The sequence below is a fragment of the Mustela putorius genome, unplaced genomic scaffold, assembly GCF_011764305.1.
Source record: "Mustela putorius furo isolate JIRA1106 unplaced genomic scaffold, ASM1176430v1.1 tig00003858_pilon_pilon_pilon, whole genome shotgun sequence".
Taxonomy (NCBI): Eukaryota; Metazoa; Chordata; class Mammalia; order Carnivora; family Mustelidae; genus Mustela; species Mustela putorius.
Genome location: NW_025422010.1, coordinates 6,562,974 through 6,589,546, shown reverse-complemented (window position 1 = coordinate 6,589,546; position 26,573 = coordinate 6,562,974). Strand labels below are relative to the sequence as shown.

The window sequence follows — 26,573 nt, the reverse complement described above, 5'->3', positions numbered from 1 at the left end:
ATTATTGATTCATTGTGTACCTACTATGTTTCTGACTCTGGAAATACCAAGAATAAGGATAACTTAATATCTGATTTCAAAAGGTGTTTTGGCCCGGTGAGAGAGGCAGTAAACCACACGGGATCATTATACGTGATGGTGAGTCTCAGAGGGAGGTGTGCGTAGGCTGTGATGTAATCAGAAGAAGGGAGCTGCACAGACCGGATATCACCTGAGCTGGGCGTGGCCGCCTGAGAACCCACAGCTGTGTGTCCCCCAGAGACCTGAGGGCTGGGCCAGGGCAGGTGGCTGTGAAGCCGTGCAGCGCTGTCCCGGATGGAAGGTGGTCCTGTTTCTTCCCTCTTCTCAGTTACCAGCTTCATCACTACACAGCAGGTCTCTGTACCAACGTTTCACCTGGTTAGGGTTTTAACTTTCTCACACAGTGAGATGCAAACTCAGAAGTTCATCCCTCTCAGACCTGGAACAACCTGCAGGAGCTGTCTTCCCAGGTGTGTTCTAACTCACCATCTGGCCCCATTCCTTAAGCCTCACGGTCCATATGCATTTGCAGAAAATGCTGATTGTAAATGATGACGCTTTTTAAAAACCAAAATAACAGCACCTAGATTCCTAGTGCTGAGCACAAAGGAAGTATTCTACAATGGGTCTGATCATAATTGTAATTATGTAGCACAGGTGTGAGTGGGAATCGTGCAAACCCCCACTGTCCAGTCCTATTTGGCTCCCTGAGGTCTGTTAGCAGCTCAGCCCTCCATGAACCCGCAGAGGAAAACCTGCCCCCGGCCCCCTGCTTCAGCAGTTTCACCATGGGCCTCATCAGCTGGGCGGCCCCTCCATCAAACAGATAGCATTGCTCTGTGGGCTCTCTACCTAAGTGCCCCTAGAAAGGACAGAGCCTGCTCCTCTTTTCAGGGTGCCAAGGTAAGGCCTGGCAATGGCCCGTACTGGTTTTTAGCTCCATCCCTTAGTGTGTGAACACCAAGAGAGCTTTTCTACTGCCTGGAACCTCAGTTTGCTCATCTATAAAGCAGGCACAGTGGTATCAACTTTGGAAGATTACTGTAAGGTTAAAGACATATAGATGGTAAAGGTCCATGTGAGTAGATGATAGCCTACCTACGTCTTCTGACTGGTTCCATGAGCTCTTTCCACTTCACTGGCTTATGGCACAAACGTGTCCCAGATGCCCAGTCAGTGCCAAGTGCTGTGCTAAGTGCTGGGATTCCGTAGCAGGCCAGATGAGGTCCCCTGCCCTCACACCCCATCACATTTGGGGCAGGTTTCTCTTCTTCACAAAACAAGCACCTGCTTCTTTGCACCTGGACTTTGGTTGTGGTAGTGCAGAGTAAATACAAATCTAAAAAGGAAAAAATTGATTTTTCCGTGGTGTAAAAGGAGAAGAGCCTCTCCTTTCCTTTCTTAAAGATCATTTACTCTAGAAAACTTGTAAATTCTTTGTCCTTTTGGAGATGTGTGTAAATATTTTTTAAAAAGCTAAATAGAAAAAAAAAAGTTAAATAGGCCTTTTGCCAGTTCTAAACCAGAAACGTTCTTTCTCAAGGTCCTGGGAGCCATCTCTGAAATGTTAACTTTATTTCCAGGAGAACTTGACTTCAAACCCACCTTCTATGGTACCACATGAAAATTCTATTGCAGCTTTGGATAAAGACAATTAGCAAACAAAACAGTCACTCTAATTACTAGGTAAATTTAGGGTGAACTCTGAGTGAAAAAATGTCTGTCCAGTCCTCTAACTTGAGACCATGATGTAGGTGTCGCACCTTCCTTGTCCACATAAAAGCGCGAGATTTCTTGCTGTCTCTGCAATATCTTTAGGGGACCGCCCTCAACTGTTTTCTTCCTCTTCTCTTCCCTTAGGGAGTTTTTGGGGGGTCTGGCAGATTTTGTTTTTCTTTATACTTAACCAACAGTAAAAACCAGGCTGGCTGGAGAGCGCTTTGTTACAATTTGGACAACCTGAACGATGAGCATTAGCGCCTCACCTTCCATCCCTGCATTTTCAGCCGGTGCTGTCCCCGCATCTCCCTGCCGCAGCGCAGATCCCCCATCCGCGGCCGCAGCCGAGTCCCGCATCCCTATTTTTAGCTGCCACAACCCTCGTGGCCAAGTGACAGGCAAGCGGGGCGGTGCCCGAGAGCGCCCGGCCCCGCCCAGCCCCACCGCGCCCCGCCCCTGCTGCGCGCACCCCGCCCCCGTCCCGCCCCCCACGCGCCGGGAGGGAGGAGCCGGGCGCGCCACAGCCGGCGCGCGGAGTCGGAGCCGGTAGCCCGCGCCCTGCGGCCGGCGGCCGGCGGCGATGAAGATCTGGAGCTCGGAGCACGTGTTCGGGTGAGGTCGGGCGGCGGGCCACGGTGGGGTCCGGACCGGCACCTGCTCCTGCCCCCGCGGCGGCCGAGGAACGGCTGGACCCCAGACCGGGCCCTCGCCGAGCCCGCCCAGCCCCGCGCTGGCCGCTCCCAGACCGCGGCCCTGGCATCCTAAAAAGAGGGGGCAGGCTCTGTCCTTTCTAGGGCGTCGTTAGGTAGAGAGCCGGCAGAGTGGTGCAGTCTGTCTGATGGAGGGGCCGCCTGACTGACGGAGGCCGGTGGTGGGATTGTCGCAGCTCGGGGGCCGGGGGCGGCCTTTCCCTGGGGGGCTGGCGGAGGGCCGAGGCGCGGGGACGGATCTCAGCCACCCGAAAGAGGCCGGACGGCGCGGGCCGGCGAGTGCGCTGGGCGGCGGGGCGCCCTGGTGTACTCGGAGGCCCGGGGGCGGGGGCACGCGGCGGGGAGGGGGCCCCGGAAAGTGACAGCCTTCTTTCCTCAGCCCACCCGGGAGCAGGCCCGATCTCGCCTGTACCATGCGCTCTTTGGGGCAGGGCGCGCGGCATCCTAGGGAGAACAGGGGCCTGGGGAGCAGGCCCGGTCCTCTGCTGAGATTGTGCTGTGCCATTGAACCCAGACTCTAAGCTGTGAGCTCGGCAGGAAGCCAAATGTGGAGAAGGCTTGTGGGGGGTCTTTCATCCTGAATGCACTTGTGGGCATGGAAGGTCTCCAAGCCAGCATGGAAAACGGAGAACTGTTTTAAGAGTACCCTCGTGACCTAAATGGTATCTTCTAAGTCACTTTGGTATGTGACACTATACAATTATCCTTTAAGATTTTTTAAAGGAACACAGATTTTAAAGATTCCTTGATCCCACTTGGAGAAGCATTTTGTTTTGGGGAAAAAAACAAAACAAAACAAAACTGCGTGAAGTGAAATTGTCATCCTTTGGCCTTTTTATGTAAAATTATTACAATAAAACTTTATCGAGTGGTTTAAAACCTCTGAAATTATTTCTAATGAAATCTTTAGAGTTTATGAGATTCATTTTTGAGTGTTGATTTTGGTATGGTCTGCAGTCTTTCTCAACTGGGCTTCCCTGAGAGATCCTGTGAAAACCCCAGTGAGAATGACTCCAGAGATTCTTTTCTCAATTTTGGAGATAACTGGCACCATCCGAATGCAGAGGGAAGACGTTAAATCATTGAAACTGTGTGCCCAGGCAGTGGGGCTCAGTGTTCTCCCTGAACACCTGAGAAGGACTGCCCTAGAAGTTCTTGAAATGTTGGTTGACAAGCAGAAGTGAATGGTCAGCTATGGAAAGTCAGTCACTGTTGATAAACTTCACCCTCATAAAGTGTATGATTCAACAATTCTTAGTCAATTTACAGAGTTGTACAACCATCACCATAGTCCCGTTTCAGAATATTTCCATCGTGCTACAAAGACTATTCCCATTCCCATTCCTCATTCCCATTCCCAGGCACCCGCCACTCATTCCCAGCCCCAGGCAACCACTAAGCTGCTGTTTCTATAGATTTGCCTTTTCCAGAAATTTCACCTAGAAGTCGTAATACAATATGTGGTCATTTGTGTCTGGCTTCCTTTACTCGGCACATTTTTTTGAGGTTCATTGGTATGGCATCCTGCATCAGTCCTTCATTCCTTACCTTATTCATTTTGTGTCGCTGATACTCTTCCGGTGCCTGACATACAGTAGGTGCTCAGTGAGGGGGTGAAGAATCTCAAGGAAACCGGGTGCCCTTCCAGAATGAGGGCAGCTGTCCACCAAAAGAATCCCAGGAGGCCCCCAAGTTGCTGTGGACTAGGTGCTGACCATCTGCCATTGGTTTTTGAACAACTGCTGTTGATTTTTGAACTTCATATTGGCAAACGTGAGGACGTTGGTAGGTAGGCCTTTGTGGCAGACAGGTGGCGAGTGAGGTGTTATTCTGTGACAACAGGCCCTCTGTAGGACAGTATGAAATTGGAAGCCTGGCTTTCTAGCTAGGCTTTATTAATGAGTTTCCGTTTGCTTAGTCCTTAAAATCACTGATCCACCCTCCCCTTCGGGGATTATAAACCTTTCTTTTCCTTTTTATACTTGTTTACTTTTTATATATTTGTGGTGCTGACAGGTGACTCGTTGATTGGAGTTTCATAAACATACTCTTGAAAGGCAAGAGATAATCAGGCACAAAAGCTTTGGCATTTATCAAGTTTTCCTCTTGTGTCCACATCCTGAAGAAACCCCAGGACCCAGGGGTGCCTGGGTGGCACAGTTGCCTAAGCGCCCAACTCTTGGTTTCAGCTCAGTCATGATCTCAGGGTCATGAGATCGAGCCCCACATCTGGCTTTGTGCTCGTTGCAGAGTCAGCCTGGGAATCTCCCTTCCTCTCCCTCTTATTCTCTCTCTAAAACAAATAAATCTTAGAAAGAAAGAGAGAAAGAAAGAAACCCCAGGGCCTGGAGTGGGGCATAGCTGAGAGCAGTATGAACACAGCCATGGAAATGGAGAGCCCTCTGGGAAAGCCATCGGAATCAGCATGTGTGTTACCTAGATGGGGTTCAATGTAGTTTAAATAGTAATGAAAAATATAGGACTGAAATATAAAAATATAGAAAGGGATGTTGAAAATTAAACAGGTTTATAAATTTCATCCTCACAGCATTGACCAAGGTTTCAGGTAGGCCTAGAACAAGATCTTTCCTAACAGTCAACACAAGATTGGCTGGCAACATCAAGGTCATACACTCCTTGGATTCCAGCAGCTACCGGTATCTAAAAAGTGATAACCATCTCAGGGAAGTCAGGAGCTTTGGCGGGGATATGTACTCCAGCAGGCTTGCTTTCCAGCCAAGAGCAGGGAAAAGGGACCTCCCCACCATTTCTTCTAAATAAAAGAAATTGAACATTACAGACAAGAGTGCTGTTCCCTTTCTCCCCACAGGCAAAATTATGAACTTGGTGGGTATCATCCTTCTCAAGGTCTGTCTGACTACCTGTGTGTGTGTGTGTGTGTTATTCCATAAGCAATACATAATGGCATTTGTTGTCTTAAAATGGAAATCAACGGTATCACTTGGTACAGATCTTTTGACCATTTCTCTTCACACAGTATGTTTTTGAGATAGTGTGTGTGTATCCTATAGCTGCATGATATTCCATTGTATAACTATGTCACAGCTTATCCTTTCTCTTATTGAAGGGATATAACGTTTCCCCCTTTTTCCCTTATCATACTGCAGTGATCACTCCTGTATACGTTTCCAGTCCCTTTAATCAGGGGCCCACTTAGGCCAACAATTCTCAAACCCTTCAGCCTCAGGACATCTTAATACTCTTAGAAAATACTGGGTGCCCCAGGCAGTTTTTATGTGGGTTCTACCTACCACTATTTACCATATTAGAAATTAAAATGGATATGTTTAAAAATATTTATCAATTCACTCAAATTAATAATGATAAACCCACTCCATTCATATAAGTAACATTTTTATTAAAAAACAAACCTGTATTTTCCAAAAGCACAAAAATTAGTAGGAAGAGGGGTGCTGTTTTTTGTTTTGTTTTGTTTTTTTTTTTGCTAATTTCTGGCGTAACAGAAGATAGCTTGCTCCTCCTGTCTGCTTCTGCACCAGTGTTTTACAATCTGTTGTTTTGATTCAAATATACAAATAAAACCCAGCCTCACTCTATGAATAAAACCCGTTTGGTATTTTAATAGCCTTTTAAGTGATTGTGGCTGCTTTAAGTAATTTGCTGCTGTAACAAGACAAGTGGTTTCTGAAGCTCATTGCAATGGAAGATCTGAAAGCAGAATGACCAGAGTCGTCAGCCTGCCTTGAACATGAGTGGGTCTCTCCCTCTGACATCCCGCACCAGTCACTTGGAACTTATGGGTTCATCGGGTTGGCAGTATGGGGCTGTCATCAGGCTCCTGGCAGAGGATACAAGTTTTCTAAAATTCCAATTTGTGATCAAAAGCTCAAATGTTCTCTTTGGCAGCAAATAACGATCAGTTGTTCTTGAAGGGATAGGTTCCCTGTATTCATTTTGGAGAATATGCCGGCCACATACCTAAGTCTGAATGAGCAAAGTCCGTCCTTCTGTTGTTTCATGTAGACGTGGTGGGTTGAGCTGGAGAGCCGCAGCTTGGCTGGGCCCCACCGCCCAGCAGCTGCCTGGTGCTCCCCCAGCCACTTGAACCTCCAAGTGCAGCCGGTCATCTTCCTGTGCACCCCGCTCTCTTGCTCAGAGTATTAATGGAGGAGTACTTAAGGGTCTAAATATAAAATTAATAGTCTTGCTATTTCATAATGGATTTCTTTAAGAGACACTGGCATTATTTTCCTGAGTGAACAGCAGTGAGCCTTGACACCAAGTGCGGTTTGGGGTCAGGGCCTGCATTCATGGGAAGAGGCCCCCAACTTTACCCTCTATTGCTTTTGCAGCATTGGGGTAAAAGGTCAATATTGTCTAAAAGGCAAGTCATGTCTCAGTAGCACTGAGGCAGTTTGGGCCTGGCAGACCTCTGGAAAGGGCCTGGGAATCCTCCAGGTATGGACCATAGGCTGAGAACTGCTGGTCTGGGCCTAGAGTTGCTAGGGTGGGTGCAGGAACGCTTTGCCTTGCTTGGGGCAGCCTTCATTTTTTTTTTTTTTAAAGCTTGTTATGGAAATTTTTAAAAGTATGCAAAAATGGAGAGCTGAGAATAGTGAGAGCCCACTGCCATCTCCCACGTTGACAGTCACCCTCTCACAGCCCGGCTGGCTTCACGTGTCCCTACCCACCGCTCCTTCCCCCTGGGTTATTTTAGGCAAATCCCAGGCATCCTATGATTTCATCCCACTTCATCTTCTGACACGCTGGCTGTGCATAGAGAGATGCCTGTGTTACTCCTTTCCACTCCCCAGTGTGCCAGGTGGACTGAATCCCACCACCTCCTGGGCTGCAGGGCCAGGTGCCGCAGGGGTGATGTCTGGTGCTTCTGCAGCAGTGCTGTGCTCTGAGGCAGCCCCCCACCCCCACCCGGGGATGGATTCCCATTCCATCATGGTTACTGTGAGTCACAGACATAGCTGGGACCGCACCTCTCAGAATGAACTTCAGCCAGTTCCTGGTCTGCCTAAGCCAGACACTGGCACACAAGCCCTAACACAAGGGCACCAGCCCTCTTAGCATCTCCCAGGCCTTGAGCCAATTCACCATCCACAGCTCAGTCTCCCCCTTTTTTCCAACACTTGATATTACCAGAGTTTGCCATTTTTGCAATGACTACTAGAGTATTTCCTTTAACCAAGAAGTGTGTGATACTGACTTACTGTATTTAACCCTTATTTTAAAAAAATGTTACTTCTTGAATCTGTTGATGTCTATATTAACTTACATGGCCCTCCTGCTGTAATCAGTAGAATTATTTATTATGTGAGTGTTTTAAGTGGCTTGTATTTAGTTTAAATCATCAGTAGAAAGATGTCAGGTTTCTCTATATAATAAAGATTATTATGTAAGATACACTTCATACAAATACTTCAACTTTTTGCTAGTTTTAAGTAATTTTAGGAGGCACAGCCTATTCTGCTTAAAGTAGTGATTTTTGTGGGAACAACTCTTAGGACCTTAGCCTGCAATGCTTGCAGAGTATTTCAGTGAGAAGGCCCCCATGTAACTCAGTCCCTTGCTGCTCTCAAGCATCTCCAGCTTCTGCCCCGTTCCCTAGATCATGGATCGACCGTGTCCCTGACAGTTCTTCCTCAGAAAAGAAGGCTGTGCTCTGGGTCCTTCTGAGCAATCAGGTGTAACCACATCTCTGTGTCTTCATTGCTCTTTGTTAAAGCTGGTGAACAGGTCAACTCAGTGACACGATTCCATGGTTTGAAGAAGCACTTCTTTGTTTAAAAGAGGAGATTTTAGATCAGGAACATAATGGAAAAAACAGAGGGCAGGGGCCTGGGAGACCCGGTTCTAGAGCGGGCCCTGCTACAAATTTTTTGACAGAGGACAGAGTTTTATAAGCATAAAGTAAATTAATGGTCGGTAACTGATACTTTAAAAGGATGGCAAATACGGAACAAAACCAGCCCATCTGTTCATAATCTTTGATATTTGACTTCATAATTTCATTTCTAGGAATTAATCATAAAGAAAAATTAGATATGTAAAAGGTCAGTATACACAAATGTTTGCTACTGTCTTTATTTTATAGAGCAAAATTGGGAGCAATCGAAGTAACCTATTACAGGGAACTAGTTCCATATAAATATCTCTAGGATGACTTGTTGTGTAGCTCTTCATAATCAGATTTCTGGAAATAGATTCATGATATAGGAAGATGTTCATCATCAGTTAAATATAAAAAGCAGTGTCTGAGTATGGTCTGAGCATGATTCCAGTTTAATTTTTGTAAGGTGTGTGCGTGCGTGTGTGGGTGTGCCACATGTGTCTAGGTCTTGACTCTGGGCTGTGTCTATACATGCTGTTTAAACTTGACGGGTACAACTGCAAAAATGATGGTGTCATTGACATACTCTTCTCTCCCGGGGGCTCGGATGCTTCCTGGGAGCACACACATCCTGGGGAAGGAAGAATTAGGGGAAGAAGCACTTGGGGTGGGGGGATCCACACTGAAAACCTAAAGGGGCACCTCTGACTCCCTGTGGACAGCCGTAGGGTTCTGAGCCTAACCAAGCACTAAAGAAGTACTGGGCGGTCGTGAACGTGCTTTGGGACCTCTCTGATAGTGGGACACAAAACAGGGACAAAGGTGTCCATCCCCCCACCTCTAGGGCTCAGGCCCAGAGAAAGTGGGGCAATGGCCTGCAGGAGAAGCTTCAGAGAGAGCTGGAACACCTTCGGGGACTCCCACACAGCTTGGGGTCATCTCTGGGTAGTGGAATTGTGGATGCTTTTATTTTCACACATATTTTGGACAACTTTTTATAATCAGAAAAAAAAATATGTTGGCTACTTCACGTCACATACCACTTCACAGATGGGGCAAAGTGCAGTCCACCCTTGAATAATGTGGGGGATTAGGAGCGCTGACCCCCTGTGCAGCTGAAAATTGTATTTTGTTTAAAAATATCCTTTCAGGGATGCCTGGGTGGCTCAGTTGGTTAAGCATCTGATCTCAGGGTTCTGGGATGGAGCCCCACATCAGGCTCCCTGCTCAGCAGCCTACTGCTCCCTCTCCTTTTGCCATTCTAGATATAGACATAGATATAGATGTATATTGCCCCTCCCCCTGCTCGTGTTTTCTCTCTCTCAAATGAACAAAGTCTTAAAAAAAAAAAAAAATTCCCTTTCAGTAAATGGCCCAACTATCCACACAGTTGTTCAAGCCAGAAACCTGGGCATCTTCCTTGAGTTCTCTCTCCTTATTTTCAGGATTAATACATAACTTGTCATCCAAATTGGGATGCCTTTGAAAGTAAAAGGGGATACTCTTAATAGGTACCATAGGACTTATAGACTCTTGATAGGAAGTAGTATACTTTGATCTGTTGTGATCTTGGACATGAACTCAAGCCCCACGTGGGGCTTTGCACTCACTGGGGAGTCTGCTTGCAATTCTCTCTCTCTCTCTTTCCCTCTGCCCCTCCCACCAGGGTTGTGCTCTCCTCACTCAAATAAATAAATAAAGCTTAAAAGAGAGAGAGAGAAAATCATAAGGAAATACATTCACAGGACTATTTTGTATTTATTGAAAAAAAAAATCCACATATAAGTGGCCCCATGCAGTTCAAACCACTGTTGCTCATGGGTCAGCCGGTTCTCAGTAGAGCATCACTAGCTGGGATCAGTAGCCTGTTGTTCTAGACACACATAAGGCAGGCGCCTTACTGTACGGTAATAGCATTGAGCTCCAGGTGTCGAGGTGGTCAGCTAGGTAAAGCAGCCCAACTGGAAGTCACAGCCAAGCCTTCAGGCACCACAATAGTGCAGGCACAGAGGCAAACAGACTCCCGCTCCCCAGTGTTCCGCCCCTACCATGGCAGGGGCAGGTGGGAAGCTGGGGATGGGGAGACATGTCTCTCCACCCTGAAGCCCCAAAGGAAAAGGTGCTGCCTCTTTAGGGACTGGGAGAGTGCGGGGGGTGGGGTGATGGGAAAAGTGGGCAGGAAGGTCCTGAGTGGAGGGAGGGAAGTGGATCAGGCAAGACCCCAGTGCTGGGGTGGCCTGTGAGTGCAGCACCTGGGCTGGGAATGCAGACACACTGAGCATGGCTGCCAACAGCCTGAGACCTCTGTGTCCCCAGTGTCTCACCAGTCCTGCCAGGCGAAGCCTTCGGATGGCCACTGGTCAGCCCAGAAGGATCGCAGCGTCCTGGATCTGGGTGTGGAGCTGGGTCCTCAGATAGATTGGTTTGACTATACCTTTAATTAAAAACGAAATTTTAAAAACACTTAATGAGAGTATTAACGTTGATCTTCATGTCACTCCGTGGGCCACAGCACCCCTGGCGGCCCCATGCGGCTGGGGCTTACAAATGGAGGGATTGCCTGCTCACTCCGGATGATTATGTTTTTCCCACCAGCCACCCATGGGACACCGTCATCAAAGCTGCCATGAGGAAGTACCCGAATCCGATGAACCCCTGTGTCGTGGGAGTTGACGTGCTAGAGCGCAGTGTGGACGGCCGGGGCCGGCTACACAGCCATCGCCTCCTCAGCACCGAGTGGGGGCTGCCCGGCTTCGTGAAAGCGGTGAGCGCGCCACTGCGTGCCCCGGCCACATCCGCATTGTCCTGCTGCCCCCACCTTGCCCGGCGCGCCCCTGCCCCTGTACCGCAGCGCCCCGCCGCACCCGCAGCGGCCCGCTCCCGCGCATGCCCAGGCTACACCCGCGTGGCCTGGCTGCACCCTCGTTGCCCAGCCCAGGCTCTACCTGCGTCGCCTGCTTGCACCCAGGTTGTCTCCGCTGCACCCGCATCTGCCTGGCAGTCCCCATCCGCTGGAGGTGACAGCCTCTCCTGAGAGCACGCACTCAGGACGTCAGAGAAGCCTGCGAGATCGTTTGTTTCTCTGTAAACTTCCTTTAGTTTCCATCTCCGGGGTATGTGGCCTGGGTTCCTCACGCTCGGTCCTGGCCCCATCAGCATCGAGTCTATTCCTGCAGCGCTTCTCGGCCCTGTGTCCCTCGGGGCCGCCCTAGCCAGATGCCACAGACTGGGGGCTCCAGACATCTGTTTCCTTACAGCTCCGGAAGTTGGAGGTCCAAGATCAAGGTCCTGGTGGGGTTGATTTCCCTGAGGACCTTAGGGGAGGGGTCCCGTCCAGCCTCTCTCCTTGGCTGGCAGCTGATGCCCTCTTGCTGTGTCTGTGGGTGGTGGTGCTTTGCCTCACGCAGCCCTGCTGTCTCCCTCTGTGTGTCCTAATCTCTCCTTCTTATGAGGACACTGCTCAGACTAGGGTAGAGTCCACCCTAATGACCCGCATTTCAACTCAATTACTTCTCCAAAGGCCCTATTTCAAATACACTCACATTTTGAGATGCCAGGGGTCAGGAGGTCAACATATGAACTTTGGGGGACACAGTCGGTCCCTGACAAGTCTCTTCTGCAGAACCATCAAGGGAAGTCATTGAAAATGTAAATCCAAGCACAATTTCCTCCTGCCCGACCTGACCCCTGCTCTCTTCTCAACACAGATTCCCAGCCCTGATGTGGGCCCAACAGCCCAGTGAACCCACCTTCTCCCTCCCATGCCGGCCTCTCACCGTGCCGGGAGCTCAGCCCATGGGTCAGAGCCCAGGAGGCGTCATCTGCAGCCAAGTCTGCTGACCCCAGGACCCTGCCTGGTGCCTCTCCCTCTGTGGTTCCACCACCCCGCAGAGGGGCTTCCCTACACTTCCTGCTCCTCACCGTTTTCTCTTCTGTCAAGGCATTTATTACTGTCCCACATTCACCTCTACCTGAATCCATTCATTGGACCCATGCTGGCCTCCACTGCTGGGACAGAGGTACCCAAGGAGCTGTGTGGGGAGGTCCATGGCTGCGTCCCCAGTGGCATCTTTTGTTGAATAGATAAAGGACTTAATTAGTAAATGAAATTCGTGTTTGATGCTACAGAATAAAACTTTTGACGTGTGACTATGCTAGCTTTGCTTTGTTTTTTAGATTTTGGGGACCAGTAGGACTTTGACATACATCAAAGAACATTCTGTTGTGGATCCAGTAGAGAAGAAAATGGAACTTTGTTCCACCAATGTAAGCAATGGCCTAAGATGCGAAAGGTGCTTGGTTTTCCTGGGGATGGTGGGTAATGTCTTCATTTAGTTTTTTTTTTTTTTTTCCAGCCACCTTTGGTCTAAGGGAATCTTTTATTTTTAATGGAAAGGCTGAACTTATTTAGCAGTATTTTATTTACCTTTTTATTTCGGTATAATAAATGTGTGGAAAAAATGCATATAATGAATTGTCACAAAGTGAACATACCTTTGTAACCAGCAGACAGATCAGAGACAGGGTGTGACCAGCCCCAGGAGCTCCCCCTGTACTCCCTTCTGGGGGGCACCTCTACCCCAACCTCCATATAACCACTATCCTGACTTCCAACAGCAGAGGTGATTTTTAACAGTAATTTTATTTTATTTTATTTTATTATTTTATTATTTTATTTTATTTTCTAACAGTAATTTTAAAAGCACCTTTTCCCCTTCACTCCTCTCTCATTCAAAAAAATTTATATCAGCCCACTGCACATTCAAAAAATATGTTGGGGAAAAATGCATGCGCTAGAAACATGGTTTATTTTTATAAAATCCTATTCTATAAAAATGCTCTCAGTAGCTTTGTGCTCATTTACCTGGAGGCTAACCCAGAAGGATTTTGCTTTTGTATGACTGCTGTTGGTTTGGCGGTTTGGAAGGGCCTTGAAGACCAGGCCAGACTTAGGTTTGGGTGTGGAGGACAGGTGATGGTCACCAGAAGGTGCGGCCAGGACTTCAGGTTTCCCTGGGACTTACGGTGGCGTCCCCCTGCCCTGGCGGGGCAGGGGGTGGCTGGATGTTTCTTCTGTTCTGGTTTCAGTGAGCTAATCTGGGGATGGAGGGGTCTGGGCAGATGGTCTGGGAAGAAATGCAAAAGAAATAGAACCTAAAGCCATTTTTTATTTCAAGATCACACTCACAAACCTGGTGTCAGTGAACGAGAGGCTGGTGTACACGCCCCATCCGGAGGACCCAGAAATGTAAGCTCCTGCGTCCTGGGATTGACACGTTGAACTCCAAGGTCGGGTGGGCTGGGGCCTCTCCTCTGTGAGGGCCACGCAGCCCGCTTACTTGCTGCTCTTGTTTAGGACGGTGCTCACACAAGAAGCCATCATCACCGTGAAGGGGATCAGCTTGGGCAGCTATCTGGAAAGTCTGATGGCCAATACCATATCATCCAATGCGAAGAAGGTACGGCGCTCAGGCCCAGCCCCGTGTGCACTCCGGGTGCTAAGTGCCAGATTGAGGGGGTAAAATGTGTCGTCCTGTAAGTCCTACCCAGTGCTGCATCCTTGGTCGCCAATGAACCTGGGATATCACCGCATTTTCCACGGTTACGTTCAAAACCTGCAGCAGGGAAGGCTGGCCCAGGCCTGGGGGGCAGGGGAAGTGTTGCGTGAACGTGGAATGGAAACCCAGCGGAGGGAACTACCGCTTCAAAGAGCTGACACAGCACAGGCTCAGTGCCCAGGACAAACCCTACATGTAAACCTGGTCAGGCAGGCTTTTCAGGTGCTGTCCTTTCCCACTGAGTAGGCACTGAGGGGCCTAGGCTGAGCCTCCCATCCGCCAAGCTCCCCTGGACTTAGCTGCTGTCTCTGTGCCTCCCCTCTGTGGGAAGTAAGCTTTGTGGAGGTGAGGAGAAGGGTTGGATCCCAGGAGGCCATCCTCCCCACGTCCCTAGCTGGAGGGCTGCCTGAGTGAGGCAGATGCTGCTTACAGAGTCCGGCTTGCCCTCCTCCCCAGCAGAGCTGATGGAAGGGGCTTGGAAGCTGTGGAAGCTGTTCCACAAGTTCCAGGTAACTCACTGGCCAGAGCAAGGCCTTTGGATCTCACCTGAGCTTCCCTCCCAGGCTGATGTCTTCCCAGCTGACTTCTCCTTCCCTCTTCTCTCCTGGTTTGTTTTGATCAGAAGTAAGTCTCCATTCTGGGGACCCCTGGGGGTGCCTACCATGCCTGTCGCGATTTAACGGGAAAACTACTGACAGTTTGCGTTTAGCCTCGGCACCAAGAGAAGAGCTGGCCTGCCCTGTTTTCAAGAAAAATCCAAATCTGAGCAATGTTGGCAGTCGCTCAGCTCCGTTCAGGGGAGGCTGGGGAAGACAGGGCCCAGAGCTGCCTGCCTCATGTCCACACTGCGAGCCTCTTGGGAGGAGTCAGAACCTCACTCACTTTTGTGTGTTCGGGGTCTGCCTAGGGCAGGTGCCCAAAATGTTTTGCTGGAAAAGTAAATTACAGGCGGCAGGGAGTACTTGGCGAGGCCAAAGCCACTCCGAGGCCTCTTATGACAAGAGTCAGGGGAAACTCAGCAGGGCCCAATGAAAAGTCTTGTATTTCACTTCATGTTAGGAGTTGCTGTGTTGAAGCCCTGCCAGACAATCACTTCCTCCCCTGTGGCTGTGTTCCCATTGGACAGCACCCTCAGGAGAAGGGGGAGAAGGGGGAGCGGGCCATCCGGGGATTTGGGTGGGATGAACCCGTGAGAAGGCTGCGAGGTCGCCCCCTAGTCCAGCACTCAGGAGGGAACAGTGCCGCTGATGGGTGCCCGTGTGGGGACAGCCCCAGCCGGTGTGAGGATTTCGGGCAGAATACGTACCACCTGATTTCTGAGCTTGTGAAACTGCCCTCTGCGGTGAAGATTGTTCAGGAACTGTGACCACTGTGTCTCCTTTAAAACTGTCGCGCTTTCCTGGTGCCATTTCGAACGCAGGCCAAGACCTGCTGTCTGCCGGGAGAGAAGCCGCATTTCTTACACCGTGTTGAACTCTTTCTGTGTTGCTCCAGGGGTGGGCTGCTATTGAGTGGATAATTGAGAATTCTGAGCGCGCCGTGAGCTAACGGGGTCTGCACCTGCACCCTATGACCAACAGTGGTAACTACAGTGCTCTTTAACCCCGTAGAGAATTTAGCTTCTTGCTAACAACCGTGTGCATGGTGGCTGGCGTGGGGTGTTCCGAGGTCTAGCTGCATGTGTCTCCTGCCCCCGGCTCCTTAGTATCTTCTGAAATGGAAACGGCCATGAGTTCATCCTCTTCCTAATTCATCTCCTTGTTTCACGGCAGGATTTGTTTCCCAGGGAGACTTGGGTATCCAGATTTGTTATCTGGTCTCTAAGAGAGGCAGTCCAGCTTCTCCCAGGCTGTTCTCAGCACCTGCTTGCTTAAACGTTTCCTAGAATTACTGCAGCATCAGGAAAGAGGCTGTTGTGAGTAGTCCCAGACCGATCCAATGGGAGGAATTTTTCGTTTTGGGTAGGATCTGAATATTTGCACATGTTCTTACAAAGAATGCCCTGTGGCCTTGCATCAGCGCCAGCACCCAGCCACACGACTGCTACTGGCGCTTTTCTTTTAGTGGCAGAAGCAATTTCTAGCATCTTCTTGAGCTTTGCAAACATTCCTTGGTTTCCCAGGCCACCAGTGGCTGGACTACCGGAAAGGGATTTGACGCTTAATTGGTCAGCAGTCATCTTCACACTTCATAGGAAAGTCAGAGCATTTCCTGCTTCCCTCTGTTTAGGGAATCCTTATACTCCTGCCTTGAAACCCTCACCCTGTTGACCTTCCATACTGGGCTGCTCTGGGCTCCGCTTCCCACAGTTGGTCTGTCTGTCTGTCTGCAGCATGTGTGTACACACGCCGTGCCTCAGTCAGCAAACAGGAGCCGTGTGTTTCAGGCTCCTTTAAGAACTTCCTGCTGAAGCTTAAGTTGGCCAGAGACCTTCACCTTGAACCCAAGGTCATGATCTGCTGCTGGCTCTCTCTTCTTCCGTGGAGGCACCACTAAGGTGACTGCACATGGAGAGCCAGCCTGGTGAGCATAGTGTGTGTGGGCAGTGTGGCATGTATGCTACGTCCCTCCGAGCTGTGGACTCTGTCACATTCTGTTTCCTCACAAACTAGAGCTAAACTGCCTCAATCTTTAATCAGATGCCTCATCCAAAAAATCAAAGAAGAAAGAACGAAAGAACAAGAGGAAAAAAGGAAGGAAGAAGGAAAGGAAGAAATAAGCGAGCCTTGAGTATGGTTCTGTCTGGGAGAGGTGTGGAATCTGCTGGAATCTGCCACTTGCCTAGTCACAGCCTCCACTGGGCTCTTTGGCTGTGACCTCTCAAGACAAGAGGCCTGTCTGTTGCAGACTGAGACCCAAAGAAGGGAAGACCGCTAGCAGGAGGAGGACAAGGGCCACAAAGCTGCCACACCACTGCTGCCACAGGCCAGCCGCCCCCGGGCCGGTGTTGTTAGACTGCTCTTATGCCTTGTCTGTCTTCCTCTGGACAGCAGCGTCTAGCAATTTTCTGCGCCGTGAGCTAACGGGGTCACGGGAGCTTACTAAACAACTTTGCTCTTTCCTGATGACCCCCTGTTTCCCTCCCACGCCCCTTGGCCAACTGTCTGCACTGTCAGTCTCTTCACACATCTCTGGCCACCGTCTGTCACGTCAGAGGCGACGCCGTGCATCCTCCTCACCACTGTTAGGGCAGGTCTGCACATGCTGGAATAGGGCCGTCCACCCCCACAGTGATACGTGTGGTGACAGCACCGTGAGCTCTCCCATCACATGGTTGACATTGGTCAAGAGAGCAAAGCGCCCTGCCCTCAGGCTGTGGCTGGCTTGCCCTGGGCTCTGGGACCAGCGACCCCCTGGGGCTGAAGGCTTATGTTACTTGTCACCATCCAGACACATCCGTGGGGAGGCTCATGCATCGGGGCCACTGAGATGGGATGGTGGCAAGAGTGCTTGTGAGCTCGAGGTGTCCTGTCAGCTTTAAGGTACTTCCGGGTGGGAATTTTAACTTTCCCGTTTTCACAAGCAGAATGTAAAATCTTTCCATCTGCTTTGAATTCTAAAAACTTTAGAGAAGGCCTTCTCCATTAGGGATGAGTAGAACTGTGTTCTCCTGGTTTTTTTAGATATTTTTTGTTTGATAATAGTATTTCTAATCCAAAATGAAATGATATTCATTTCTATTTTCATCTGAATATTTTATGCTTATAGCTCCTGGTAAAAAGGAGTTAAAAGATTTATGGTAAGATAACCCTCCCCCCTTACTCGTTCTGCAAAGCTCATTTCTACCCTTCTGAGGGGACACTCAACTCTTTTGGTAGTTTTTGGCTTTTACCACTAGATTTCTAAATAAGTAAACATATTCTGCTATTTCTTGATTTGTCAATTTTATTTTATTTTATTGAATATTTTATTTATTTATTTGACAGAAAGAGCACAAGCAGGGGGAAACACAGGCAGAGGCAGAGGGAGAAGCAGACTCCCCGCTGAGTGGGGAACCTGACATAGGGCTCCATCCCAGGACCCTGGACCATGACCTGACACTTAACCAGGAGCAGACACTTAACCAGGAGCCCCTTGATTTGCCAATTTTAGACATTATCTAGATATTATTTACCTGTTTGGTAAAGTATTATTTTATCTCTCTCATCTCTTTCTCTCTGCTCCCATTCCCTCAAAATAGCTACATTGTTTATGGTTGAAAGCACATTCAGAGTTTCCATAATTCTGAAAATAAAAATACATAGCTATTGCTTATTACCAAGCCATAATTGCATTTTCTTTCTTATACAACTTTTTCCCCCTTGGTGATAATAGTAATTGTCTTATTCTTTTCATGTATTTAGTTTTATTTTATTTATTTTTTTTTTTAAAAGATTTTATTTATTTATTTGACAGAAATCACAGAGTAGGCAGAGAGGCAGGCAGAGAGAAAGGAAGGGAAGCAGGCCCCCTGCTGAGCAGAGAGCCCGATGCGGAACTTGATCCCAGGACCCTGAGATCATGACCTGAGCCGAAGGCAGTGGCTCAACCCACAGAGCCACCCAGGCGCCCCTTAGTTTTATTTTTTAAAAATCTCTGGCTGAGTCCTTCCATATTCTTACTTGCTCTCTGCAGTACCTCGTGATGTCATCTTCCACAGGTCAGTCTTTTTGGGCAGCCCACCACCTCCCAGTTTCTCTGGCACCTTCCTTTCTGGAAGGCAGGCCTTACTCTCTGACCAAGCAGCCATATGGCTGTCATCCCTTTCCCTGGGAATTTCTGGACATTTCTTTGACATTCTCCTCTCCTGAAACTCTTGTTTCCTTGCTTCCTTGCCTTCCCTTTTCTCTTCCCTGTCATAGGATGGAAAACAACATCTCATCATGGCTTCTAAGACTTGGCATATCTGAAAATGTCTCTTCTATTCTCATACTTTGTTCATGGCATAGTTGGACATATAATTCTTAAAAAAAAAAAACCTTCCACTCAGAATTTGGAAGGCATTGTTCTGTTGTTTTCCACTTAGATTACTGATCCTCTGTATGTGACTTTTTTCTCTCTCTGAAAGCTATTAGGATCTCTTTATCCTTGATGTTGTGAAATCTCACGCAGTTAAGCCTTGTTTGAAGCGAACTTTAAAAAAATTCATTGTGTTGCACTGTGCATGTTAAATCCCTCATTTTGATATTGTACTATAATTATGCAAGATATTATTGGGGGCAGTGGGTAAGGGGTACATGGGACATTCTTGTACTATATTTACAGCTTCCAGTGAATCTATTATAATTTCAAAATTAAAAGTTAAAAAAATATTAATAGTAACATCATGGAAAATGGTAGAGGCAGGTACTCCCAGAATTGGTCCCTCCACTGAAACAACCAATAAGCTGGCATAAAAATGACAAAATCAACTTTTATAGAACTGTGGATTTTAATAAAATGCTTCAAGCAGGGGAGCACTTAATGAATCTTGATTAACCTACCCTGCAGATTTTGGACTTGCCAGCCTCCATAATTATGTCAGCCAATTACTTAAAATAAATCTCTGTCTATATGTACACATTTTATTGGTTCTGTTTCTCTGGAGAACCCACATTATTGAAGCTAAATTGACATCAGTTCAAATTAGATTAAAATTTCAGTTCAAATGAGATTTTTTTCTGAATTTAATACATTAAATAATTAATGTATTAATTATTATAAGCAGTAGGAAAATAATCAAGACAGACCCAGAAAGGAATAAGAGGAATCAGAATGGTACACTAAAAAGATAAATAAGTAAAAAGAAATAAAAATTTAAAAAAATCAATCAAACACAACAGATGAGGCTGGAAAGAATCCAGGAACAGAGAATTATAAAACTCATAGAAATCAATGAACAGAGTAAGAAGTTAGTGTTTCTTTAGCATTACTTACTTTAAAGATGAATAGATTAAACAAACCAGTTAAAGGACAGAGTTTGGGAGAATAGATGAAAAAAAAGATGATCCTACTATATATGCTGTCTACCAGAGACTCCCTTTAGATACAAAGGGTTGAATGTGAGAGGATGAAAAAAGATATTCCATGTAAAGAATAACTAAGAGAGCTGGGGGTGGCCATACTAATATCAGACAACATCTACTTTTGATAAAAAATTGTTACAAGAGGGGCGCCTGGGTGGCTCAGTGGGTTGGGACACTGCCTTCAGCTTGGGTCATGATCCCAGGGTCCTGGGATCGAGCCCTGCATTGGGCTCTCTGCTCAGCAGGGAGCCTGCTTTCCTTCCTCTCTCTCTCTGCCTGCCTCTCTGCCTGCTTGTGGTCTCTGTCTGTCAAATAAATAAATAAAACCTTAAAAAAAAAACCTCATTATATTAAAAAAAATTGTTACAAGAGACAAACAAGGACATTATACATCAATGAGGGGGTCAATTCGTCAAGATGACAAAAGTTATAACCATTTACACACCAAGTTACAGTGCCCCCAAATATATAAAGCAAACATTAACAGAACAAAAGGAGAAAGACAATTTCTACAATAATAGCTGGAGACTTCAGGGATCCACTTTCACCAAGGGATAGGACATCTAGACAGAAGATCAGTAAGGAAATGGAGGACAAGAACAACACCATAAACCAACTTGACTTAACAGACATCCGTAGAACACTTCATCCAACAGAAGAATACACGTTTTTCTCAAGAGCACCTGGGTTATTCTCCGGGATAAACCACGTGTTAGGCCAAACACCAAGTCTTGATACATTTAAGAAGACTGAAATCATACCAAGTATCTTTTGTTACCCCAATGAAGTGAAATTAGAAATCAACAGTATAAGACAAATGGAAAATTCAGAAATATATGGAATTTTTAAATTATGTTTCTAACAACAAATTAAATTAATTTGTTAAAGAAGAAATTATAAATGAACTTAGAACATTTTGAGGTGAATGAAAGTGAAAACACAACATATGAAAACTTATGGGATTCAGTGATCAGAGGGAAATTCATAGTTGCAAATACCTACATTAAAAAAGAGAAAAGTGGGGCGCCTGGGTGGCTCAGTGGGTTAAAGCCTCTGCCTTCAGCTCAGGTCATGATCCCAGCATCCTGGGATTGAGTCCCGCATCGGGCTCTCTGCTCAGCGGGGAGCCTGCTTCCCCCATCTCTCTCTGCCTGCCTCACTGCCTTCTTGTGATCTCTGTCTGTCAAATAAATAAAGAAAAATTTTTTTAAAAACTTAAAAAAAAAAAAAAGAGAAAAGTTCTCAAATCACTAACCTGACTTGAAGGACCTAGAAAATGAAGAACAGACTAAACCCATGGCTTGCAGAAGGAAAGAAATGAAAACGATTAGAGACGAAATCAACAGAGAATAGAAAAAGAATTATTTAAATCAAAGTGGTTACATTGAAAAGGTCAACAAAGTTTACAAACTTTTAGACTGACCAAGAATAAAAAGAGGATTCAAAATAAATATATCAGAAATGAAAGTGAGGCATTACTATAAATCTTACAGAAATAAAAAGATACAAGAGAATACTGTGAACAACTGTAAAGCAAAGTAGATGACCTATATGTGACAAACTACGAGAAACACACAAATGACCAAGACTGATTTAAGAAAAAATGGACTCTCAATAGGTCTATGACAGTTAAAGACATTGAATCAATAACCGAAAACCTTCCAGCCAAAGCCTCTCCGAGGGCAGCATAGGAAGAGCACCCTGCAGTTTGGTGGGACACCCAGGCAGATGGGCTCAAGGCAGGCATCTGACCAGACTGCAGATACTGCCCAGTAGTGGCTCCAAACCCACAGCAGGCAAAGGGAGCCATTGCAGATGATTGAACTGAAGGCAAATGCAAATGCATCTCAAGGACAACAGTAGGACACACACAGCCCACACAGGAGACATCCCAGAAGTGCCTGGTTCCGGGGAACAGGAAGCATTGTGCTGCATGACAACACAGTCCTCTTCTTCATAAGGCCCCTACTTTAAAGATCGAGAGACGTAGCAGACTTTCCTACCCCTAGAATCAAACACAGACAATATGAGGAGACAGAGGAATATGTCCCAAATCAAGAACAGGACACAATCACAGCACAAGAGCCAAATAAATGGAAATAAGAGATATGTCTGATAAATAATTCAAAATGGTGAACATAAAGATACTCGCCGGACTTGAGGAGAGGGTGGAGAATCTCAGTGCGACCTTCAACAAAGAGACTGGAAAAAAAAAGCAGCTAAAGATGAAGAACTCAGTAACTGAGATAATAAATGCACTAGAGGGAGTCCATAGCAGATTAGAGGAGGCAGAAGACAGTAGGCTGGCTATAATCAACTAAATGAAAAGCAAGCATTGGCAAAGATACGGAGAAACTGGAACCTTTGTTCATACCGATGCAAATGTAACATGATATAGCAACTCCACTCCCTACTTTTATACACAAAAGGATTGAAAACAAGTACACAAATTCTTGTACACGAATGTTCACAGTAGCACTACTCACAAAAGCCAAAAGGTAGAAGCTCAAGTGTCCTTCTGCTGATAAATGGATAAAAAAAGTGGTCCCTATAGACATTGGAATATTATTCAGCCATAAAAAGAATGAAGTAAGGATACACACTACAACATGCATGAATTGCTAAGACATTATGCAAAATAAAAGAACCCAGACATGAAAAGACCACTTACTGTATGCTTCCATGTATGCGCAATGTCTATAATGGACAGTCCATATAGACGGAGAGCAGGCTGGTTGTTGCCAAGAGGAGAGGGGAGGAATGAACGGGGGAGAATTTAGGGAGATTTCCTGGACTTTATCTTCCAATAACTTCACTCATTTTTATTTGGGCAACTGTACTTTTAATTTCTTGGTCTCTCCTGTTCTTTATGGCATTCTATTCTTGCCTCACAGTTTAGTATCTTCCCTCCTCTCTCTGCAGAAGTAGATGTGAAGAGGAGCCTTCTGCTGCCTCTGGGTGTCTCCTCCGTGCCCCTTCGCATGGGAGCTGTTTTTCTTCCTGACATACTTGACACACAAGCCGAGGGGCAGGTGGAGAGGCTTCACTGCAGGGTGACAATGGAGGTTGTCCTTGGCTTTTTCCTTGACAGCCAATGACTTTTTCTCTGGAGTGGTTCCATTTCTTCCAACAAGACTTCTCAACCTCTGGGGGCAGGGGCAGCCGGGGTCTAAGAGCCAGGCTCCCCTGTGGTTCCCTCCCATGTGTCCCCTCTCTCTGGACACCTCGGGGCTCTGAATGGCTTGTGTCAGAACCCCCTCCACTGCCTCACAGCCCGCACCTCTGCTTTCCACCTTCTTGTGGTGGCCCAATGACGATGCTGACTCTGTGGGTTCTGAATTTTGTTTCTTTTGTATTCCTGATGGTTTTATGGACAGAAGGCCAAAGGTTTTTCCCCACCATCTTGAAATCAGAGTTCTGTTGGCTTTTATAAACAATATTCTTTCCAAAAATACATAAAACAGCCCATTTTTATGGTTAAAAAAAAAAAAAAACAACAGCACAGGACTCTGTTGAAGAGTAAAAAGCTCCTCCTTCAAGGGAGGAGAGCCTGGCATTTGCCGTTTAATTCCTGATTTTTACAAAGGCTTCCAGAAGTGTTTTGTGCAAATGCAAGTTATGTATTTTTTTCTTTTCTTTTATTAAACACAGACAGAACTGTACTGTATATACTCTTTTGTGCCTGTCTTTTTTCTCTAAGCAACATCACCTGAAAAACTTTCCTCTTGAGATTTAGCTGTGTAGCACTGAAGTCTTAATTCCTGCGGGATCTGGGGGCTCCTTGTAGATCAGCCCTGGATTTACAAAGGCAGTGGGTGCAGGGTAGAACACCTGTCATTCTGCAAACCGCACTCTGTCCCCTCGAGCGACCTTGACACTGAACCCTTTCTCTCCTGACAGCCTCACCGCTGGACTACTAGGTAGCTCTGTTCCTCCTCCTGGAGGTCATGGTCTAAAAACTGCCCTGGAGGGGGTTCTGTTCTAGAGGGGAACCCGGAAATTTGTGATCTGGGAAAGCACATTGTGAAGCAGGGCTAAGAGTTATCAGGAAAGGTAGATTGTCTTGACTCCTCGAAATGGCTAGCATGTGCAAGGGACCCCCCAGTGTCCTTCCAGAGGAAGACTGCATCTTTAGGGCAAGGGTATGTAAATGTCAGTTACTCAGCCACTTCCAGGCTTTGGTGGGTTGAGAGTGTCCTCCAAATAAGCATACAAACCTGTCGGATTTTTCATTCTCCTCTGCCTTCCGTTATAAAGAAAACAAAACAAAAACAAACAAACAAACAAAAATTCAGATAGTCAAGACTGTGGTAGTGGTTATTTTCAGAGTTCTTCAGTATGAAATAGTTTGGCTGTATAACTTTGATTTTGGCGTGGGAATGGATTCTGGATTGATTTGTGCGGCTCTGTTTGGAACTCAGCACAAAAACGAAGGTTGTATGATAGCATATCATGCAAGCTGGGTGGCAGAACCTTGGGAAATTAAACCTCGCTTTTGAATTTGAGAAAATAGGTGAAAGGTCACCTTTAACCATACAGTGTTGCTTCACAATAAATCATCTCTCCACGCGGCTGTTGCGTTCCTGTTCTGTAGGTTCCCCCAGCCCTCCAAGGGGCCTCATTTCCTGGACGCCCTCTCTGGCAGGAGCTTTTGAAGAGAAGCGCGGTGGGACCCTAACACGGTGGGCTTCGTCTCAGCGGACAGGGGCACGCACCCCGGGAGGTCCTCAATGCTGTTCTCTCGGCAGGGTCGCGAGGCCTTGGAGTGGGTGATCGGCCGACTTAACACGGAGTTGGAGGGCCTGGCAGCCCCTGCCTGCGCCAGAGCGTGAAGCCCCCGCGGCGCCCAGGACCGGAGGAGCAGGCCCAGCAGCAGGTGCAAGGCGATCACCACCTCCCCCCACCGCCACGCACCCCACCCCCTCCTCCCAACAGGGGTCTGCGCGCTCGCTCCCCACCTGATCTGTCGGAGGGAGCCTCCGTGATTAGTGCATGCCTAGAGACATTTAGAAAAGGGACTCTGGCAAAGGAAGCAAATGTGCCACATCTTGGCTTATAGCTTACCTTCACCTTCATCTTCATTTTTTTTTTTTTTTTGGATAGAAAGTTTTGTTTAATAAACAAGAAATTAAATCTCTAATATCCTTTCCCCAGAAGCCAGAATATCAGAGTGTGAAAGGGAATGGCTTTCTCCCAGCGTTCACATAGAAGTTTCTCGGGGCCTATGATCCTGAGTTTGCGGCGATCACAAACGCAGGAGAGTCCGGTCCGGCCGTGTGCGCCCCCCACCACGCGTGGGCTGCCGTTTGCTGACATTCCGCAGCTGGAACGCTGTTCTGCGTGCGCGCTGACTCTACTGACCAGACTTTATCTTCTGCTGACCACAGACCTTAGATTTAACTTAAGATATGGGTTTTTAATTATATGCATAACATAAAGCATCCCTGTTTCCTTTTAGTTTCTGAACATGAAATAGGGTACTTTTTCCCTTATTGATGTTTTAACTAAACCAACCGGCTTCGTTTTTAGAAGAGAAAGGACTATGGGGAGAAACTAGTTATTTCGATGATGTCATATTATTCACTTATTTTATTGCCCAAGCATAGAAATAAATCCAGAATCCTGCTGCCTTTCCTCCGTTTCCAGTGGTATATCCATCCCTGTTACTGTGGCCCTTGAGTTCGGTAGGAATAAATTTGAACACACTAGTTACTGTGTCTACTCTTCAGCTACAGTAGAAGTTCCTGGGATGCTGTTTCCTCTGGAATTTGGGCTTTCTAGAGCACTGTGGGCACACAGGCCAACCTATGGTGTTTGCATTGGTCCTGCCTTCTGGTTAAGTAGCTAGTTCTAGAAGGTTCGTCCAGAAGCAGAGCCAGGTGCTCTCTGGAAACAGTTTCCCTCTTTGTAGAAGAGTGCTTGTACTACATATTCTTTGAAGACTGTTCCGCCCATTTGGCATTAGAACCAACAATTAAAAACTGTATCTGATTTGAGCTGGTGGTTTTTTGGCTGCTAAAGAGTAGATAGATGCCTGCTTGCCTCTGGCATTTTCTGTGCTCACATTAAGGAAGGGTTAGGCATGCTTTGATATAGGAGTTAATTGCTGGGTGTTTCTGTTGTGAACTTCATCTTTTCACCCCAGAAGGGTCTTCCCTAGCAGCTCTCTCCTTATGGCTGAGCCTTAGGGAATGCCCGGCGTGTTTAGAACAGGTGCTCATAGGTTCTGTTCACTTCAGGGTCCCAAGAAGGAGCAGGGTTACTTATTTGGGTGACTTGGAAGCTGAGACAGGTACCCTTTGTGTGCCAGCTGTCAGATTTATAGGTATGCAGCGGTACATCTGGGCCAGTGTGGGACAACTGAGCTGCAGTTTCCTCATCAGAAAACGCAGACGCCTATACCATCTCAAAGGATGGAAGCAGGGAGCGGATGGGCAGCGCCTCAGTGCAGCCTGGTGGCACCTTGGCCAATGGCGTCACCATTAACTGCTGGCGCTGGCTGTCCCTTGGGGGGCACCACTGCACGGGGCTGGAATTGGGAACCCTGGGCCTCCTTAGTGGAACATCCTTTTTTTGTCATGCATATATTTTAACTTTTTTTTTTTTTTTTAAGATTTTACTTATTTATTTGACAGAGATCACAAGTAGGCAGAGAGGCAGGCAGGGGGTGGAGTGGGGAAGCAGGCTCCCTGCTAAGCAGAGAGCCCGATGTGGGGCTCAATCCCAGGACCCTGGGATCATGACCTGAGCTGAAGGC

At 47.2% G+C, this 26,573-nt stretch overlaps 1 protein-coding gene across 4 annotated transcripts; it reads left to right on the top strand.

Annotated features, from left to right (window-relative positions):
• Positions 1-2,229: 2,229 nt before the first annotated feature.
• Positions 2,230-25,812, top strand: PRELID3A (PRELI domain containing 3A). 4 transcript variants are annotated; one of them, XM_045065360.1, is made up of 7 exons: positions 2,230-2,352; positions 10,870-11,038; positions 12,451-12,540; positions 13,452-13,522; positions 13,631-13,733; positions 24,565-24,692; positions 24,971-25,812. In XM_045065360.1, exons 1-6 carry the CDS (start codon positions 2,321-2,323, stop codon positions 24,646-24,648), a joined length of 549 nt encoding a protein of 182 aa, XP_044921295.1. In that variant the 5' UTR covers positions 2,230-2,320; the 3' UTR covers positions 24,649-24,692; positions 24,971-25,812. The 4 variants fall into 4 exon arrangements, with proteins under 4 accessions (XP_044921295.1, XP_044921294.1, XP_044921296.1 ...); XM_045065359.1 differs by having other exon boundaries at positions 24,565-25,812; XM_045065361.1 differs by lacking the exons at positions 24,565-24,692; positions 24,971-25,812 and adding an exon at positions 24,411-24,545.
• The last annotated feature ends 761 nt before the right edge of the window (positions 25,813-26,573 follow it).

Bases quoted from the DNA above. Each gene is read 5' to 3' on its own strand.
- PRELID3A (XM_045065360.1), top strand. From the start codon at position 2,321: ATGAAGATCTGGAGCTCGGAGCACGTGTTCGG. The intron at 12,541-13,451 runs GTAAGCAATGGC...TTTTATTTCAAG, and splicing joins TGGAACTTTGTTCCACCAAT to ATCACACTCACAAACCTGGT. The intron at 13,523-13,630 runs GTAAGCTCCTGC...GCTCTTGTTTAG, and splicing joins CATCCGGAGGACCCAGAAAT to GACGGTGCTCACACAAGAAG.